Source organism: Corvus hawaiiensis, chromosome 3 (genome assembly GCF_020740725.1).
Source record: "Corvus hawaiiensis isolate bCorHaw1 chromosome 3, bCorHaw1.pri.cur, whole genome shotgun sequence".
In the NCBI taxonomy this organism is placed as follows: Eukaryota; Metazoa; Chordata; class Aves; order Passeriformes; family Corvidae; genus Corvus; species Corvus hawaiiensis.
This window is the reverse complement of record NC_063215.1, coordinates 80,251,735-80,270,226: the sequence shown is the minus strand read 5'-3', so window position 1 is coordinate 80,270,226 and position 18,492 is coordinate 80,251,735. Positions and strand designations below refer to the sequence as shown.

General features: G+C 38.1%; 1 protein-coding gene across 2 annotated transcripts in view; it reads right to left on the bottom strand.

The window, feature by feature from the left end:
* PRKN (parkin RBR E3 ubiquitin protein ligase) overlaps positions 1 to 18,492 on the bottom strand; it is a 696,970-nt gene that overhangs the window by 16,513 nt on the left and 661,965 nt on the right. For both annotated transcript variants that reach the window (XM_048296680.1, XM_048296679.1), the window contains one exon: positions 1,729 to 1,815. In XM_048296680.1, coding sequence (XP_048152637.1) covers positions 1,729 to 1,815 — 87 coding nt within the window. The remainder of the gene's footprint in view (positions 1 to 1,728; positions 1,816 to 18,492) is intronic.

The following is an 18,492-nucleotide window of genomic DNA, read 5'->3' as shown; positions in this document are numbered from 1 at the left end:
TTTCCTATGGTATTTGATTCTTCCTGGCATACCTTTATCTCTGCCCTACAACATAAAAATTACATGAACTCTAGCTTTCACCATTGTTGAACTCACTTGTAATGTGCCATGACAACTTTCAGTACTCTAGGCAAAACTGAGCATAAATAACTTAATGAATATAGAGCTCTCTGTTCAGGTCGAGATGTTTTCAAGTCCTAACTCAATCAAGACATTGGGCCTTGGTCTCCTATTTTACTAGGCTGTTAGATGCGTTAAGCATCTCTCAATGTCTCTGTTGAAGTTGCTTTGTTTTTATGTAAGTATGAATGGGAACTGGAAGACTGCTCAAGGCTACTGCAAATAAAATTAAACTGTTCTTCAGAGAGGGCAGATAAACTGCAAATCTCCTTATTATATATACATATGGCTTCAAAACTGGGTTGCACAAATTAATGGAAAAAAAAATTGCTGATAGCTACTAAACATAAAATACCACATCTGCATCACAAATCACTAGAGGCTGGGAAAGTAGATGGCTTTTGGGTCTGATACAATACACATGTTCCAGCACAACAGAGGTAGATAACCTGACTGACAACTAGAATACAGACTGTTTCATTCTGTCTCAACCAGTGCTAATTCTTTCTATAAATTAGAAGAGCTTCACTAAGAAAGGTTAAAGAGAAGCATCTCTACACAGGTCATGGCCTAGTGCAATGTCTGCAAAGTATGGCATAGGAACCATCTCCAGGTAGCACATGGCAAAGATTCCCAGGAGAGCTTCAGCTCCCTGCCAGTTTCTGTGTTCAGTGAGTCCCCAAAAGCCAGCCTCAGATAGAGCCTGCCTGCAGGCAGTTACAGGAGGTTGGCACACTTCCCTGAGAGCTGGCTGGATGCAATTCCTCATCAGCACCTGCCCACAAACCTTTATCTGCTACACTGGACTGTGTGGGGGCTCAGGGTTTGAGTTTCCTCTTAGCATCAAACCTGCCAGATATCTGAATAGCAGTTTTCTGCTTCCTAGGAATGCACCCTGGACATCAAGCTGTGAGATATTTAGCGGGTATGTTTCCTGTTCTTTTCACTTCCCACTTTCTAATTTTTTAAGTTTATTTTTTTAATTTTTATTTTTAGTTGCAAAGACTGTGGTTTACATGATTTATTTATTTTAGGGAAAACTTGAATCTCAAACATAGAGAAATGCCAAGACAGAAAAACTATTTCCTGTCCAGGTCTATAGCTACAATAGCTACAAAATTATAGACTAGCATAGAATAATTATCATCTAACATCTTGCAGCCTAGACAATCTATTTTTTTATTTCTGTAAGCTAAAACATAAATTACCAATAGTATTTTCTGCATAGGCTGTATAAAAGCCCTGTTATTTATATTATAAACCCACATGAGTTCCTGACTGGTGCAGTAAAAATAAGCTGAAAGGCAGCAAGACTATAGAAAGTCTTTCAAAAGTGTTCACATTGAATAGAGACAACCCTAGAAGCCCACTGGGAAGGCCTTTTCTTTAGCAACTGATGGCAGAGCCCTGTGTGTTCCTGACAGAACTCAGCTACTCTATCAATCAAAGAGACTGAAATGCACAGCAAAGCCAATTCGGCAACTCCGACGGCTGGAGTAATTCAGCATGAACATAATTGCTTTTACTCAGGATTATAATTAGGGCCCATTTGACAAATGTCACTCTGGCTGAGCCAGGGAAAATGATCAGGAATTGTGAGATCCATACCTTCTGGGCCATGGCTCCCTGCGGGCTGAGGAGAGAGTTGCATTCCCCTTCATGATATTCTTCTTTACATTCACGGCAGAACACAGACTGGAAAACAAACCAAAGCATGCCAGTCATAAAAACACACTAGGGACATAGACAGCAGGTTACAATCATGAACAGTCATACAACAGATGATCCCTTGCCCTTCACTTTCCATTAAATTCCCATAATCCTCCTAATTGTGCATCTTATTATACACTCTGATCATTAACACAACAATTTTGCTGTTATTATTACACATTTCATCAGTGAAGTAACATAAATGCCATTATTAAAAATGAGATTTTGCTACATGGTTCATTTAGGGACGTAAAGTCGTACTAGATACTTCTGGGTGTGCTTTTCCTGCTGTGAAATCTATTTCTAGAAGGGTGAAGGCTGAAAAAAAGCAGTTCTGCTGTATAGTGTTTGCTAATGGAAATAGTCTATTCGTAGCTCTGAATCAAATGCCTTCTCTATGGAAAACTATTGCTGACTTTGCTAGGAGATGACCACTTTATAAAAGGCCATATGAAATACCATTTTCTAGGAAATTATATCCTTGCCATAGGCCTTTAAGATGGTTTAAAAAAATCCACAGAAATAACACAATGATAGGATACTTAACACAGGGTTTAGGGATCTACCTCTAGACCTTTATTGCACTTTTAGCAACTGTTCCGGTTTCATCTTCCTTAAATAACATTGCTCTTTACATAAGGCTTCATTGAAAAGTAATGTCTTTTGCAGGTAAGTGAAACAATTGTCCCTAGTGCAGCCTGACTGCCTCTGCCACCTAAAGTGGTTCATATGTATCAGGTTTGATGCCTTTTGTTAAACTCTAAAATGAAGATATCTGTCTTGACATGTGTCAAAATCTTTGACCCATCAATGCTGCATTAAATTCTGTGTCCTTTCAGGTAAGGGGAAAAGTCAATAATGTAGAATGGGTCTCTATTATGCTGTTTTAAAGCTATGCTGTCTTGATGCAACTCCATGCTCTGAAAGATCTCTCAGCAGTAAGCCATTCTGACTGGCATTATAAGCAAGACTGATAAAACAGCCCTGATTTTTAGATACAGAGCTGCATTCTCATGTAATGAACAAAGGATATCAGGAGGACATGACACTAGAACATTTGTCTGCCAGTAATTCCAGCTTTTGTATTTTCATTTGAACTCTTTCAAGCTGTATTTTCACTTTTCTAAGAAGCACTGAAAATCATATTTTATTGTCATGCTAAAGAAACTGCACTTAATGAAAAGAAGCATTGTGCAAGTACAAAAGAATTGATCCTGTTATTCAGAAAGTTGGGGAAATTGGGAGTGGTGGAGTGGAGTGAGTGTTCTAACTTCCAGAGATATCAAACCTAATCACTTGTTTGCTTTCTTGTCACTTCTCTCCACTATTTTGTCAATGATCTAAAGTGTTTTGTTTTACTTCAACTAACACTGATTTGTTAATTCACTTGTGGCTGTTAGCAAAAAGCTTCACAACGGAGGCACTTTTTTGCGGGGTATGTTGTATGGGAGGCTGCATTGTTGTAATAGAGCATCATTTAAATACAACAACGATTTGCAGAGTATTAAATGGTCAAAAGTTTTGGGCATGTTAAGCACTGCTCAAACACATCCAGAGAGATACTTTCCATCTGAACACCTATGGTCTTAAAGACTTGTTATCCCTTAACATTTAAGGTTATGCCCGGGTTTAATGGAATTTCCTGCTGTGTATCCTACTCTCTTTTTCCTTTGTGACTTTATTTCCTTATGAGCACATCTGACTGACATTTGTCTGATAAGGTTTTGTATACACTTGCTTTATCACTGCCTTATCACACAATGCTTCAGCTTCCTTTCCTTACTCCAATCTCTCTTTTCCCATGCAAGCACAATTTTAAACCTTTCATAAACATTGAAAAGGGAGAAATAATGAAGAAAGAGAAGAAAAAACAACCAGGGCATATATTTTGCTGAGACATTCTGGCTGACTAGTTTATGTGGCATTGGTGTTTATTATAATAATAAAATTCATAAGCTCATGCAGTACTATTTAAGACGTGAAATGAATTTTCTCATTATAGAGGCCACATTTCATACTTGCCTTTGAAATAAATTATCTTCAGTACCAATGTTACCAATGTTTTCCCCACAGGCCTATTGGAAACATTCGTGAGTGTATAACTGGGCCTTTCACTAACAATTGTATATCCTGCAAGTAAGTCTGTGAGTGAGCCTGCCACATCCTTGTAATGAAACAAAGCCTGATTTTTTTGTGAGACAGGATACTCTTTTCACATCTTATTAGATAATGGATGAGATGTAGAATCAGTTCTGTGGCAAAGAAACACCCCGGAGGCTGATCGGTTTGTCAGAATAAATAGGCATCTCCCAACAGAAATGCATTAAGCACTCCCTTTTTATGGCAAAGCATGCATCATAAAGAAAAGGCATGTCACTTACAACAAAGAGCAGTTTGTGATAGTTTTATTCATTTTTTACTTTCAGACATGAAAAATATGATAAATTTTCAGTAACAAAATACAGTTGCAGTAAGCAACTGCAAAAATGCTGTCAGTTAACTTGTATTTTATGGCTTCATTAATATTCATACAGTTACTTTGCCCTTGGAAAGGAAAGGATTTGATGTTCAGTCAGGATTTAATACTTTTGCATAAATTTAGTATTAGTCAGTGCTTAAAATTACTATAAGTAGTGTAATTACTAATAATAGTCACACTTTCTTTTCCTTCTTGTGCCAAAAAAAGACTGGAAGATTGCTGTGATAATATAAACAGCAGGTAAACTTTCTACGTCTTTATGTATTTAGCACTTGCTGTTGTTACCCTTGAAAGATTCTTTGGTTGGAAAACAATCAACAAAAAGAATAAATCCCAAAGGTTCAAACCTACCCCTGCATTAGAAAGAGGATTAGCAGGGAAATCCCCAAAGCACTTAAGGGATTTAGGCACTGGAAATTAATATAACCTGTGTGTTGGCTATTACAGGCTTTTGAATATCTGTAAAAACGTATGAGATAGGCCCAAGAAGAAATCCTAAATCCAGTGACCTCAGAATGGGGGGTATTAAAAACCTCAACAGGGATTCAGATCCTGTTTTTAAAATCCTCCTATCGTTATGATTATTCAAATAAAAGGTAAAATCAGACCAAACTCTGGTCAGTTCTTTGGAATTCAAGCCCTGCAGATGATGTCTGCAGTGACACTGAATAAAAACTAGGGTGGTAAAACCAAGCTCCAGTCTCAGTTATTCCTGACTGGCTCATTTACAGTGTTTTGAGTTTGGAAGTGGGAGCAGAATGGGGCTCTTTTTTTGGATGAAAGGAGAATGAGTTTGTCACTTGCATGCTATGCTGGTTGGTTTTTTAGAAATAAGATTTTATCATTTCCTTTTTCACAACATTTCAAAGATTTGCTTTCCCTTGGATTAAGCACCACAGCTCTCACTCTCCCTTGCCTACTGCAAATGCCTTTTCTTTGGTCTCTGATAATATCTCCCTATAGTGCTTACAAATATTACTGTTAAAATTATCTTTCTTCCAACTTCAATAAAATATTCCCATTCCCTGCACAAGGCTTCATGTTTGAGCTCCCTTCTGTTATTTTAAAGTTACTCTTCAACTCAGATATTCCATTTCTTTTTCACCCTTACCTCCTTCCATGTGTCTACACAGCAGAATGTAGGGAAGTTTGCAGTGAGGCAGTCACGGACAGGGTTTAATCTGGAGCTCTGTAGGTGCACTGCTAGGGACTTCTGTGCAAGTAACAACTCAAGCACATACCCAGATTTCTTACCAGCCTTCTGCAATCCATGTTGAAATCTGAACTGTCATTTCTTCCCTCCTGTCGTTATCACTATTGGCTTTATACTGATGACAGACTATGTTTTGGCCAAGGTGTGTCATCCAAAACTAACATTCACATCCAGATTAAAGACATCAGGTGAGGAAAGATGCACTCATACCTCTAGTGCAGTGTTTTATTGGCTCTTCAAAATCACTTTTAAAACTTGTATCTAATGCCTGCTTTGACTCTTTCTAGTTTCAGCTTCCAGCCACTGCTTTCTGGTTTGCAATTCTTTGCTAAAATGAAGAGCCTTTCAGTATCCCATACTTTCTTCCTGTGAAGGTACTTACGTACTGCAATCAAGATACCTCTGAATCTTGTTTAACCTAAGCAGAGAAACTGCTAAGCTTCTTGCTGGTTAAACCATTCATCCTCCTTCTCTCCTCCAGCCCCAAATCATATTCATTGCACTTATCTGAGGATTGTCTTGGTTTTGTTACTAGTTATATTTGACTAATCTGTATCATTGCTGTGCTGCATCAGCAAAGTTTTATTATATACTTCTGAATCACTGTTGAGTATTGAATCATGACAGGTTTGCTGACAGTCCCTGTCAAATGCTGCTATCAATACTCTGCTATGAATAGACTCTTCACACTGCTTTCTGTGATCTGCCAGTTCCTAACCCTCATGACCAAAGCATGATGAGACATCCGTACCTTGTCATCTGACAGTGATGACACAGTGCTGCTGCTCAGACCCCAACCACATCAGTTGGAACCTAGCCCACTAAAGCCTTTTATTGATATAATATGGTGATGAATACCTTATCACAATATTCTGTAGTTTGAAGTCTTACAAAAAGACTTGAAGAAATTGATTTTGTGCAATTATTTTTTCTTATCAAACTTGCAATCTCATCATAGAATGAAATCAGTTTCTTCTGTTATGACCTGTTATCACTGAGAATATATAGACTTGTAAAATCTTATAAAAATCACTCTTTTTTCTGCCTTTTTCTATTTTGATCATTCCTCATTTGGTGGTGGCTGTCTGGACCCTCCACTACTGATGAGAATTGTGAAAATTAAAAGCTACTGAATGTAGGCAGGATCAACATCTTCATCAGTATTGGAGCAAAAGTAGTATGCAAGAAATGCAAAGCTTCCTCAAAACCATACCTATATGAACAAGTAAAACCAACACGGATCTCCTCACCTTTCATTTAAAATGCAGTGCTTACAAGTTTTACTTTCCTTCTCAGGAAAACAAGTACTTCAAGAAATCAAGCTGCAATGCATCTACTGACTCTTTCTTCTAAAATCAAGCTCAAAACCAAACCAAAAGAGTGCTACATTATAATTCATGCTGAGGCTGACATCCACCACAGCTGACAAGTGTTAATTCTATTATTTATTGAGCTGCCAGAAAATGCTCTTTAAGTGCTCTTGTAATGTGGGAAGCCTATAGTGTAGTCTAAAGAGAATCCCAGAGAAGCCATGTATAATCTAAGACACGTATGGAACTAAATAGACATTTTTATGTCTTCAAAACCAGTTTGGTTATATATTACACATCAAAGCAAAATAAGTAACAGTCCAAGATACTTGCACAGCTTTGATCATCACAGCATCAGAACATCTTGGAACTGTAAGAAAATCTCTTTCATTGTATGCCAGTGAAGCAGCAGAGGACTGCTGCTACTGTTTTAGTGACTGAAGCCTAATTTGTAGAAAACCTGGGCCACAGATCTTTAAAATTTGAGGATATTAATTCAGTTGATATGCGTACCTAAATGTCACTGAGGATCCACACTAAAGGTGCTTGTCCAAAATCACATAACATAAAGGAGATTTCCAGTTTTTAGACATTGGACTCCCCCACTAGTCAGATCATTCCTCTAAAGAACCACGCCTCTGGTTTAATAAGGTAAAAATTTCACCTAATAGAGGTAATCAGTGAAGTATTTCCATGCTTTCCCCCCACCTCCTTTAAATGAAAATACAATGGAGGAGTGAAACTAAGTAGTCACCAATCACACAGAATATCCTATGAGTTCCAACCATCAAATATTTATATGGTATAGAGAAAATGTATAGTTGTTTGTTCTTCATCAGACTAACGGGATTTTTTTACTAGACTTTTTAATCTGAAGAGTGTTTTATTAAATCGTAGTACAAACAAAACACTGGATAGGTAAAAAATTAATTATCTTCACTGGACAACATCAACATCTGGTCAAAAAATTCCTTGAAAATGTAAAATATTTTAAGGCACCAAGTTCCAATCCTAAATAAGCTTTTCTAGTCTAACTATAGGCTTGCTTACTGGAGCAAACATTTATATTGAAAATATGAACATGCCTTATGGGAAATCAAAGCAATCCGGAAGTGACAAATAGAATGACCCAAGTCATCTCTCTACAGTGTTTCCATTTAGAAAAATATAGCTTCCAAATGCACTTACCAAAGTACAAATTATGTTATAGTGACTGAGAAATACATACAAATTTTTTTATTTTTCTTCTAGAAAAGCCCCCAAATCCCAGATTTCACAGAAAAAGATTTTACCATATTATATTTCTTTTGAGTAAGAGAGGACTTAGATCTTGGCAAGAATTCAGACCTCCATAAACACAGACTAAGTATTTTTTACTTTGAAACTACAAACTTTGTTATGTATTTCCACCCAAAGTCAATTAAAACCATCCCTTACCCTCCATAAAAGTCACAGTCCTTGTCATGCTGCTGCTGGGAACCAGACATCTCAGCTATTGGATTGGCTTTGCTGCTGGCACTTTGTTATATCCAGAACCAAGTGTGAGACCATCATCTACACACCCTGTCTTTTGGTATTTCTTGTCCTTACAGCAGGAAACTTTAAAAGCAGAATATTTACCATCTGGAGTAGCTATGTTTACTTGGAATTTGTGGCTTTGCCAACTGTCAGTTACAGAAAAACCTGCAAATACTACAATGAAGATAAATGCCACAGTAGAAAAAGCCATTTAGACATTAGAAAAGTCATTTCTAATGACACCAGTTTTATTAGATATAAGGCAATTGCAAAGCATAGTAATACTTGCAGAGAAATTTTGGTCTTTTTCCGTATAATAAAGTACACACATTCACTATGCACATTTCAGCTAAAAGCAAACTTTTGTAAGAAGCATGACAATCTGTCAAAACATGGTTTCAAAAATACAGCTGCATTCTCTGTGCAGCTTTTGCAATCTAAGGGCAATTTGCCATCAATACTATAAGAGGCAATTTTCTATAAACATAAAAAGCTTTAAGCATAGGACTTAAGCATAGCATCAAGATTTCAGTGTTTTCCTTTTGAATCTGAAAGTCTCCTTCCTGACTTCTGCAAAACAACCATGGGCTCATTCCCTAAGATCTAGATGATGGCATTTATGTCTGAAGCCTCTTCAGTGAGTGCTGGCGAGTTTGCACCTCCAGCCAAACATACTGTCCTGGAGCTTGCCTTACATCACACAACATTAACCTGAAAGATGGGCTGGTTAAACTGGCAGCATAAGCCCAGAAAACCTGTCCCAGACCTCCCCCAAACTAATTTGCTGATTTATGTGGATTGGCAATCTTATTTCTGCTTCCCAGCCCCCTTCTTTGTTGCCTTGTCGTCCAAATGCTGCAAGGGATAGAAGAGAAGAAAGAAGCAGGGCAGAATGCATGTACTTCTCTCAGAAGGAGTGACTTCAGCCCCTGTGGGAGAAGAGAGAATGCTCTTTCCAGATTCCTCTACCCATACCTACACACAAGGGTATTACACAGTCTTGTTCTTAGTGTGTTGGCTGGGATGTGAGACTTACTAGCCCATCCCAGAAAATTAGAAGGAAAAGCCTATAAAGCAGAGTTAGTAACAAGATTATGTGGTATACCAAAAGTATGAAAACCTGTTGTTGGTTGTGCTATTATGCGTACATATGAGAGTCATGTCTTTTTATCACTGAAGGATCCTATCTGATAGCTGACTACCCAAGCAAACATGAGTTCAAACACTGCAAAATTTTCAAAGCGGACCATAGCTTTGGTTGTCTAAACAGGCATAGATGGCCCTGGCAGAGTTGCACACCTCTAACTGGAAGAAGCAGAACAATATTGTGCCCTGAAGCACTAGGAAGGGATGCCCAGTTAGATGCCAACCAAACTCCCTCTGGAAAAGGAAGCCAAACAAGCTTAAACAAAGTAAGCAGCTGCCTATAGCAGCAGGCTGTTAAACCCTGCAAGACATTTGTGTCCCTGTTACTTACCTGTGCCAGAGCTGTGGACAGCAAGCAGAGAGAGCAAGGCTTCTAGCTTGTCATGCTACAGGGACTCTGACAAGACCTTAGATGTTAAACATGACTACTTTGAGGAGCTCTTCCTAGCCCCAGAAACAGCTGCTGCCATGGACTCTGACCCCTCCTTCAGGACCAGCTGTCACAGCTACTTATCCTCCTCTGCTCTTAATTCTTTTGTACCCGCTTCTCCTCTCTGCCTTCTCATTTCTGTGCAGCAGTAGCCTAGACCCTTTCCTTCTTCAGGCGGAAAAACTGAGCTTTACCTGCAGGTTGCACTGCTGAGAAGCTTTGGGGTAGCCCTGCTGGAAGTCTTACGGCCATACCGATAATCTGTAGCTAATGCAGCTGTAGCGTATTTGGGACCTGCACTACTCTCTCTGCACAGTGCTGTGTTATGCTGGGTAGAGGTTTCAGCACAGCTTGGGGATGCAGAGCTGCAGATATCCCTTACTTCCCTCTGCAGTACAGACATGAAAAAGAAATTTAATTAAGTATTAGGTTCTTGGTGGCCCCACTGGAGAGAAAAAACAATTGTGTATTGACTTAAATCTGTTTCCATTTAAGTTAATTTAGTAAGTAGTACAGACACCTAATCACATCTATCTAGTGTATAATGTTTAGCAATTTCATGCCTGGATGACTAATAAAATGAAAAGTGGATGCAGGTTAATGTAAGATTTCTACAAATGATTTCCATAATAAATTAAAAAGTATTTATATGAGGAAACATTGAAAAACCCCAATATCATTGCCACCTTATAATTTAATGGAATGTCTTAGAAACTAGATGCAAGGGATAAGGCTATTAATTTATGAATAAGAGGAACAATTTTAAAGCAGTTGAAGATGTAAAATGTATTAAATGGGATTTTAAAAAGACTTTTTGTAATCTAGTGCCCATAATTCTCTGTTTTGAGCATGTAATAAAAGACTGTAGCATCCCACTTACAACTGATGAAAAGGAAAAATAAAAGAAAAATAAGAACAAACCTCTAAATATATAATATATATAGGCATGTATTAAAACAGAAACGATGTGTCTCTCCCACTTAAGGTGGTAGAAATCCTCTGTCACTCCAGTGGAACAATACAGTATTTACCCCAGAGCAGATAAAGTCAGAGCATGAGTTACACTGCAAAGAAAATAAAGCTAGAGTGTATGTTGTTATCACTGAAATGGATACAAAGAGGTAGTGGAATTTTACATGGAAGAAAGCATTATTTTTAGGAACTAGGATGCAAAGAGAGAAAATGATAGTTTCCTTGAGATGCCTTTAGAAAGTATGAGACAATGCACTTTATAACAAGTATAACACAGTGGCTATTTTTTCCTGCAGAACATGCAACACTACAACTGAGATGTAAAAGCTTAATTTTTTTTTTCAACAAAGTGGTTGAAAGCTACATTAAAATATCATGTCTTCCAGGTTTGAAAAAGATGCTTTGTTGCTGAATGCATATATCAGTCCATAAGGAATGTCAGGAGGAATGAATTTTACTGCCTTTGGCTTTAGCTCCTGCTTTAGCAGCCTTGGAGTTCTATTAATACGCCCTTAAAAAGTACAACAAATCTATTTCCATATGATAATACTGCTGCTCTGCATGCATGCCCTGGGCATTTGAGCACCTAGCTGTACATTTATATGTGCAAACAGACCTGGAAATCTGACGGGTTCATTAATGTGGTTCTTGAAATGAACTACTGAACATGCAGGCTGGGAAGATGATGAGAGCTAAGCAATTACCCAGTGCTTAATTCACACTGAATTGCAATAGAAATCAGGACACTCCTTTCCTTGAATGTCTTTTTAAATATCCCTAACAGAATGAAGGCACCCCACATAAAAACTTTTATTCTGTGCCATTCGGACTGTGTTCTTGTAACAATGTGCAAGATGCACATATTTTGTTCATCTGGTTGCTGGAATTCATCTACATTCAAAAAAGCCCACCCAGCAATATTAAAAACTTCCCGAAGATGGCAGCAGTGACACAGGAATCGACACAAGCTGTCTTGGCTAAGATTTTGCAGTTGAAAAAGATTCTTAAAAAATCATAGTCAACAGCTATGATCCAGTCCGGGGTTACTAACAGCTGATACATGCAAAACCAGTCTTGACAAGACAGTCTCACAAAGAAGAAATGGTATTCAGATGCACTGAAACACATAAAAAGGAGTAAGGGGTACTCTCTGTTTCAAGGGCATTGCATCTTACTGCTCTTGGATTTGGTAACAGCTGAAGCCCTGTAAAAAGAACATCCTTCTGAATATGACCAGATAAAATAGCATAAATAATGTATCTGGGATAACTGTGGTGCTTTTAAGTGTTTTATTGGGTTCATGCTATCTCCTATTTGTAGCACTTGCTTTTTAGAACTGTCAACACATATCTAGTTTATGTACTAGGGAGAGCATAAAATAATGAACAGATTTGTGTGTCTCTCTGTTCTCAGGAAATGCCTGGCTTCTGCACATGGATCCAGTGAGCGTGCCTTCCCTCTTAGTGACCAGATTAAGGGCATGAGGATATTTCTCTGACAGAAATTTTGTTTGTTTGTTTGTTTGTTTTTTTTTTTGAGGGGGGGAGGGGAAAGAACGACCTCAGGTCTTTATTCTGCTTCTAATTTATGTTTGTCATATGAAAAAGTGAATCTTTTAAAATTAGGGCATAACTAATCTATGACCAAATCAAATCCAATCCATGTTCTCTCCAAAGACCAGCACCACTCAGTTCAACAGCTGTTTGTTTCAAATTCTGAGTGAATTTTAATAGTACTTCACTGGAAATAACAAAAACCCCACAAAACCAAACCAACCAGAAAAAAAAAAAATCCCCGCATTAGAGGATTCTAATTAGAGGTGTCTCTAAGTCTGAATATTGACACTGCACAACACTGAGAAACTCTGGACAAATTTCAAAGACAGATGAAGACTTGGTTTTAAGCCTCAGTCTAAAATTGGATGTAGCCAGACCTTGGAACTCCACCAGGTCCAAGCTCTGAAGGATGGATTTAAACTAAAGATCTACAGTTCCAAGTAATCTGAAAGGGGAATAAACTAAAATAAAAATAGTTTAGAAGTGAGAAAGAAATGGCAAGACTTTTAAAAAACTGCCATATTTGGTTCTTCTGAATGGAGCATCATCTTTGCAAAATGTTCTATAAACACTGCTAGAGAAAGCACTGGAATAATGATGAAAATACCACCCTTCATCTTTCAAGGAACAAAAGCAGATGCTTCCTGAAAAACACAGGCCAAATCAAAAAACAATGATAGCTGGACTGGTTTATGCCAGGAATACCCTGTCACAATGCAGAGCTCCCATTAAGGATACCTCAATTTCTGTACCTTCTTTTTGGTGCAAAGCCTAGCTGTGTAATTTCAAGAACTTTTCTTTTGAAACAGGAATGTTTTTTTAACTTACAGAATTTGTGCTAATTGTATTCACAGTGTATGTACCAAGTCAATAATGTGACCTCTTGTCTGACCTTCCAGACTAATCCTTTTCTGGTTTGTTGATCCTAGACATTTCTATAAAGAAATTATACAAACTACAAAAAATGATCCCTGAAATGTGAGCTTACAACATTACCTGGTTTATAGGAAATACAATTTGGCACTTGTCTCAGCACCATTTTGAAGAACCACATAATAAACATTTTATTGCAAAAGAAACTCCATTCAGACTCTGACTACATACACGTGTATGAAACCAGCAAATACTGTCCTGTATCAGCATATACTGACAGGCAGCAAGATCTCTGTCTACAAAAAATATACTGCATAAATAACTGATGTTTATCAAGATAATTTTTCCACTCAGCAATTTTCTTACTTTTCTTTGGATTTCTGACATCTACAAATCGCCCAAGAAGCACTACATTCCTCTAGTTGCCTTGGAGGCAACACAGCAAGGCACAAGCAATCTAGAAGATTTCTGGAGTGCATTGATGACAATTCCTTGACACAAAGGATGGAGGAGCCAACAAGGGGACATGGTCTGCTGCACTTCCATCAAGGAAGAACTAGTTGATATGTGAAGACTGCAGGCAGCCTACGCTCCAGCAACCCTGAACTGATGGAGTTCAGGATCATGACAGAAGGGAACAAGGCAAAAAGCAGGACCATAAATCTGGATTTCAGGAGAACCTACTTTGGCCTATTCAGGGCCAAAGAGTGCCATGGTAGCCGGCCCCCGAGAAAACAAGGGTCATGGGCAGTGGCTGATGTTCAAGGATCACCTCCTCCAGCTCAGCAATGGTCCATCCTGACCATCAGGAAGTCAATTAAAAATAGTAGGAGACTTGCAAAGAAGACCAAGGAAAGTCTGCTGATGAACTGGGCAGGGAATTTGGTGACAAAGTACATGGAAAAAGCCAGAGCAGTCCTAGGACCCACAATTAGCATAAATTTCACTGCTACAAACGTATGATATGCAATTACACTCTGGATGGCACAACAAATAACATTAAACCAAAGTGCAGATGTTCACCCTTTCCTCAGCATAGCCAGAAAAGCAGATGCAATCCTTAAATCCCAAGGAAATGTGTATCTGCATGTGCATGAGTACAGAAGGATGACTCCAAGCTGGAACTTCTGAATAACATGGGAGTATACCAGACCTCTGTATAAAAACAGTTTATGCTTGACCAAAAAAATATTAATGAAACAGTCTTTGTTCAAAAGATCCACTGCAAGAAGGCAAATCTCACACAGTGCATCCAAATACCAGTGCTGGCTGAAACAGTTTGCCTGAAATCTGGGAAAGCATGATGCAGTCCCTCCAAGTACCTCTAGGACATCCCTGTGCCTACCAACAGGTCTCATTCTCAGAACTCTGAACTAGTACACTTTTTTTAGTTTCTGGAATTAATGACTGCAATGCAAATTATCTAGATCTTTAGAATAAGCATGCATGGCTGAAGAATTCCTCATTCATGTATGGTTTCTAAGAAACCAATGTGATAGGGCTTATTGTTCGTTTTTAATAAGAAAGGGAGTTCACAAATTCATCTCATGTGACAATTAGATTGTGGCCTGATGATCTGATTATATGTGAAATTTCTTGCTATCATGACCAGTTCCTGGGCTTATGCAAATGGATATGACTCCATTTTCTCCAGTGGAGCTACATTAATTCACAGCTGCTCAGGATCAGAGCCTACCTGCCTGTTTCTGACATCTAGGATATGAATTCATATGGCTGTATGGCATCAAGATTCACTAGTCAAGTGATGCCTTAGGTTTTAACTTCCATAATTTTCAAATCCTGTACTGCCTAGTGTGTAGCTCTGAAGTTTCTTGTAGCCTGTTAACTTCTGCTCTCATGCTAGGTAGACATAACAAAGCCTCTCCAGGCCTGCTCTCCAAGGACACTCAGACCATCCTAGGCCCAAAATCTGTAAACCAAAGCCTCTAAAGCAGGGGGCAAGCTCAGGGAAACTACATCAATAACTGAAGCTTTAATTGGAGAAGTAACCCTGATATGCAAATGAACCAAACCTATAAAGGTGTGAAGAACTTGTGACCTGTCGTCCATCTTGGGGTCCATTTTGAGAATAGCCTCTGGCTCTCCAGGGGGTACCTTTGAAGGCCTTTCAAATAAACACCTACCTTTATTCCCTTATTCTTGTCTAGTCTCTGTTTCTAGGAGGCCTCTCAAGGCATCAAAGTACAGCACATACCTAAATATTTCTCATTTGAGATATTCTGCTGCAGTAATGCACCTCCTCCTGGGGTCTGACCCCCCCCCCCCCCCACTCTTCTTATTCATTCCATCTAAATTCACTTCTTCCTTCCATATATCTAGCTACATTTACATCTTGACTCTCTTGATTGCATTCCTAAAACAAAATTCAAGCTATTCACTATCTTTCTTTTTTATTTTTTCCCATGTCTTTAAAAACCTTTTGTCTTAAAGCTATTGAAATTCCTCTCTTTTTTTTTTTTTTTTTTTGCTCCCTCTCTCCCAATACATTCATTTTCCTTTTGTTAATAGCTGGAAGCATTACTCTTCTCACACTGTTCCTCAAGATAGCAAGAACCTTTTAATTGCTGTTAGAACTTTATAAAAGCAATAATACAACTATAACAATGCTAACAATACCACTATCCCAACAACAAAGAACAATACTACTGTCAAACACAAGGTGCATCATCCCTTCCTCTCATCTCCTTCCCTACTCTCAAAAGATTCGGAAGTGGCCACACCTGGAAGCCTTCCAGCCATGAAGGCACATGACTTTGGTGTATTCTTGAGATAGGAACAAAAAGGTATGTGTTTGGAGACACTCACCCTTTCTGCCTCCTGAGGTATATGCTTCAGGCATTCTATGCAAATGAGCCAATGGTAATTAGGGTAGCATGAGCCAAATTCTGTATTCAGGACCCACAGAGAAAGTAGATAATTAATCAAGGGGGAAAAGAAAATAAGAAACTTTGCTTTTTTTTTTTTAATATATTATTCAGATATAACTGATCCTGAGGAAATTATTAATGTATGTCTAATCCCCACTACTTAAGCTTATATATGATTGTATTCTGTTGCTAATCATGGTATTTTTGTTTTTTTGGGGGGTTTCTTTTTGCACAAATCAAAGAAGAAAGAAACACACCCATGGGTCACTCATAAATAGAAATGTATCATTATCCTTGAAATAATTACAATCTGGTGGGAAAATGTTGTAATTTTTTATCTTTTCCCCTCAAAATTCAAATTCCTTTGCTATTAGGAATGTAATGCAAAGAAAAGAGAAAATAGCCACAGTTAGTGTGTGATTCTGCTGTATTTTTATTCTTTGGCTTCAAAGGTAACCTACCAGCTCACACAGAAAACAAAGAAAGGTTGCTTTTGTAAACTGTCTTAAAAGCACTCAACAATAATGACCCCAAATCACTACAGCTCTCAGTTGTCTCACTGCAGTATTTGGGAGCTGTTACTGTAGCTTGTTGATAAATAAGGATCAATAAGAAAACCTTGTTTGGAGTCTTCTGATGTCTTACCTTTATGTAGTATGTTTACTTCGACTGTGTGCCACAACTGTGTGCCACAAACTCTTTGGATTTCAATCTCATTTTTGGATACATAGGAGGTGGAATTTTCCTATAAGCAGCAAAACAAAAAGAGGCAAAGCATGCCTGCTTGTACTGAAGTGGCAAAATCACATTTGTCAAACAGGGATGGACTTTAATTTGCTCCTGTAAGTTGTGATATCTGTTATTTTCCCACTGGAGAATCAAGTGTGCGTCATTTTTCTCAGCTGCTTTATGAGAAAACTGTAGTTCATGAAAACCTGGAAGGTATTAATGGGAAAAGGATGCAATTTGACTCACAGTTCGAGTTATCTCTATTTTCCATTAACAGAGAGTGCTATGTTTTTAAATTAAAAACCATCCAAAGCTACAAAATTCAAGGTTTGTATCAACATTTTGTTCAGACTCATGTTCAAGGAACAAGTTGGAAATTAATCCCACATTTACGTTCCGGTCATTTTATACAGCCTCTGCTTGTGGACTCTAGCTCTAGTCAGTGTCCACTTTCAGGAGTTTCTTAAATGCTCATCCCTTGTTAAGATAACATTCAAAAGTCAGAATTAACAACTATTTGCTCTAGCTTGTCCCCCATCCTGGATGCTTGAACTATCTACCTGTCTGCTCAGTACACACACACGCAGCCCAGCAGAATTACATGACAGCGCCTGTTCTTGATGATACACATACAAGCTTCCAAAGGGAAACAACTTTACAGGAGGCAAACCCATGGTTTTCTGTACTCATAGTATGTATATACCACCAAAACTATTAATATGAGACTAGATTAAAAAAAAGGAATTTCCCTTGCAGTCAAGGAATAATGCACACATTTGCTATTTTTTGAAAAGCCTTCCTCTGAAAAAAAGGAATTTCTCTGATTTTTGACAGATGCCACTGCTGCTGTGGGATCCAATTAGATGTTTTGTCTTGCATAATGACTGCTAAAGATATATACACATAGCATTACACAAGGAATTAAGATGTATAATTGCATAATGGCTTCTAGGGATGCATATACATGCCATTACACAAGGAATTAGGATGTATAATTCTTAATGAGAGTGATGTCTAATGCCTGAGAGTAGCAGGCTAGACATTAGGTCCCCATTAAGAATAGGCTTAATTTAAAGCATTTGAACAGTCTCACTCAAATCAATCTCAAGTATAAGTGGATGTTTAAGCAAATTTTTTCATTAGGACTTTACTCCTAATGCACAGCAAATTTATTTAATTCAGATTTTCTAAGAGCTTTTATTAGAAATATATAATGCCAAGCAAGTAAAATACATGATTACCTATATGAAGCCTTCCCAATATGTCATTTTTTTACACCTGACAATTGACGAGTCAACCTACAGCAAGTCCTTGTAAATCTTGTTTTGTTAATGCCTTATCTACTGAATTTCTTTCTTAAACAAAAAATAGTTCGGCTTATTGGCAGAGTTCTTGGTGCTCCTGCTGGGTCATCTCGGCAGCTCTGCACTCAAGATGTGTCCACACTTGTACAGGTTTTCAAAGGAAACTAGTGTTATGCCTATCTCTTTCTTGACTGGTTTGAGTGCCTCCCCATTATACACGTGCGATATACAATGGATGCGCATC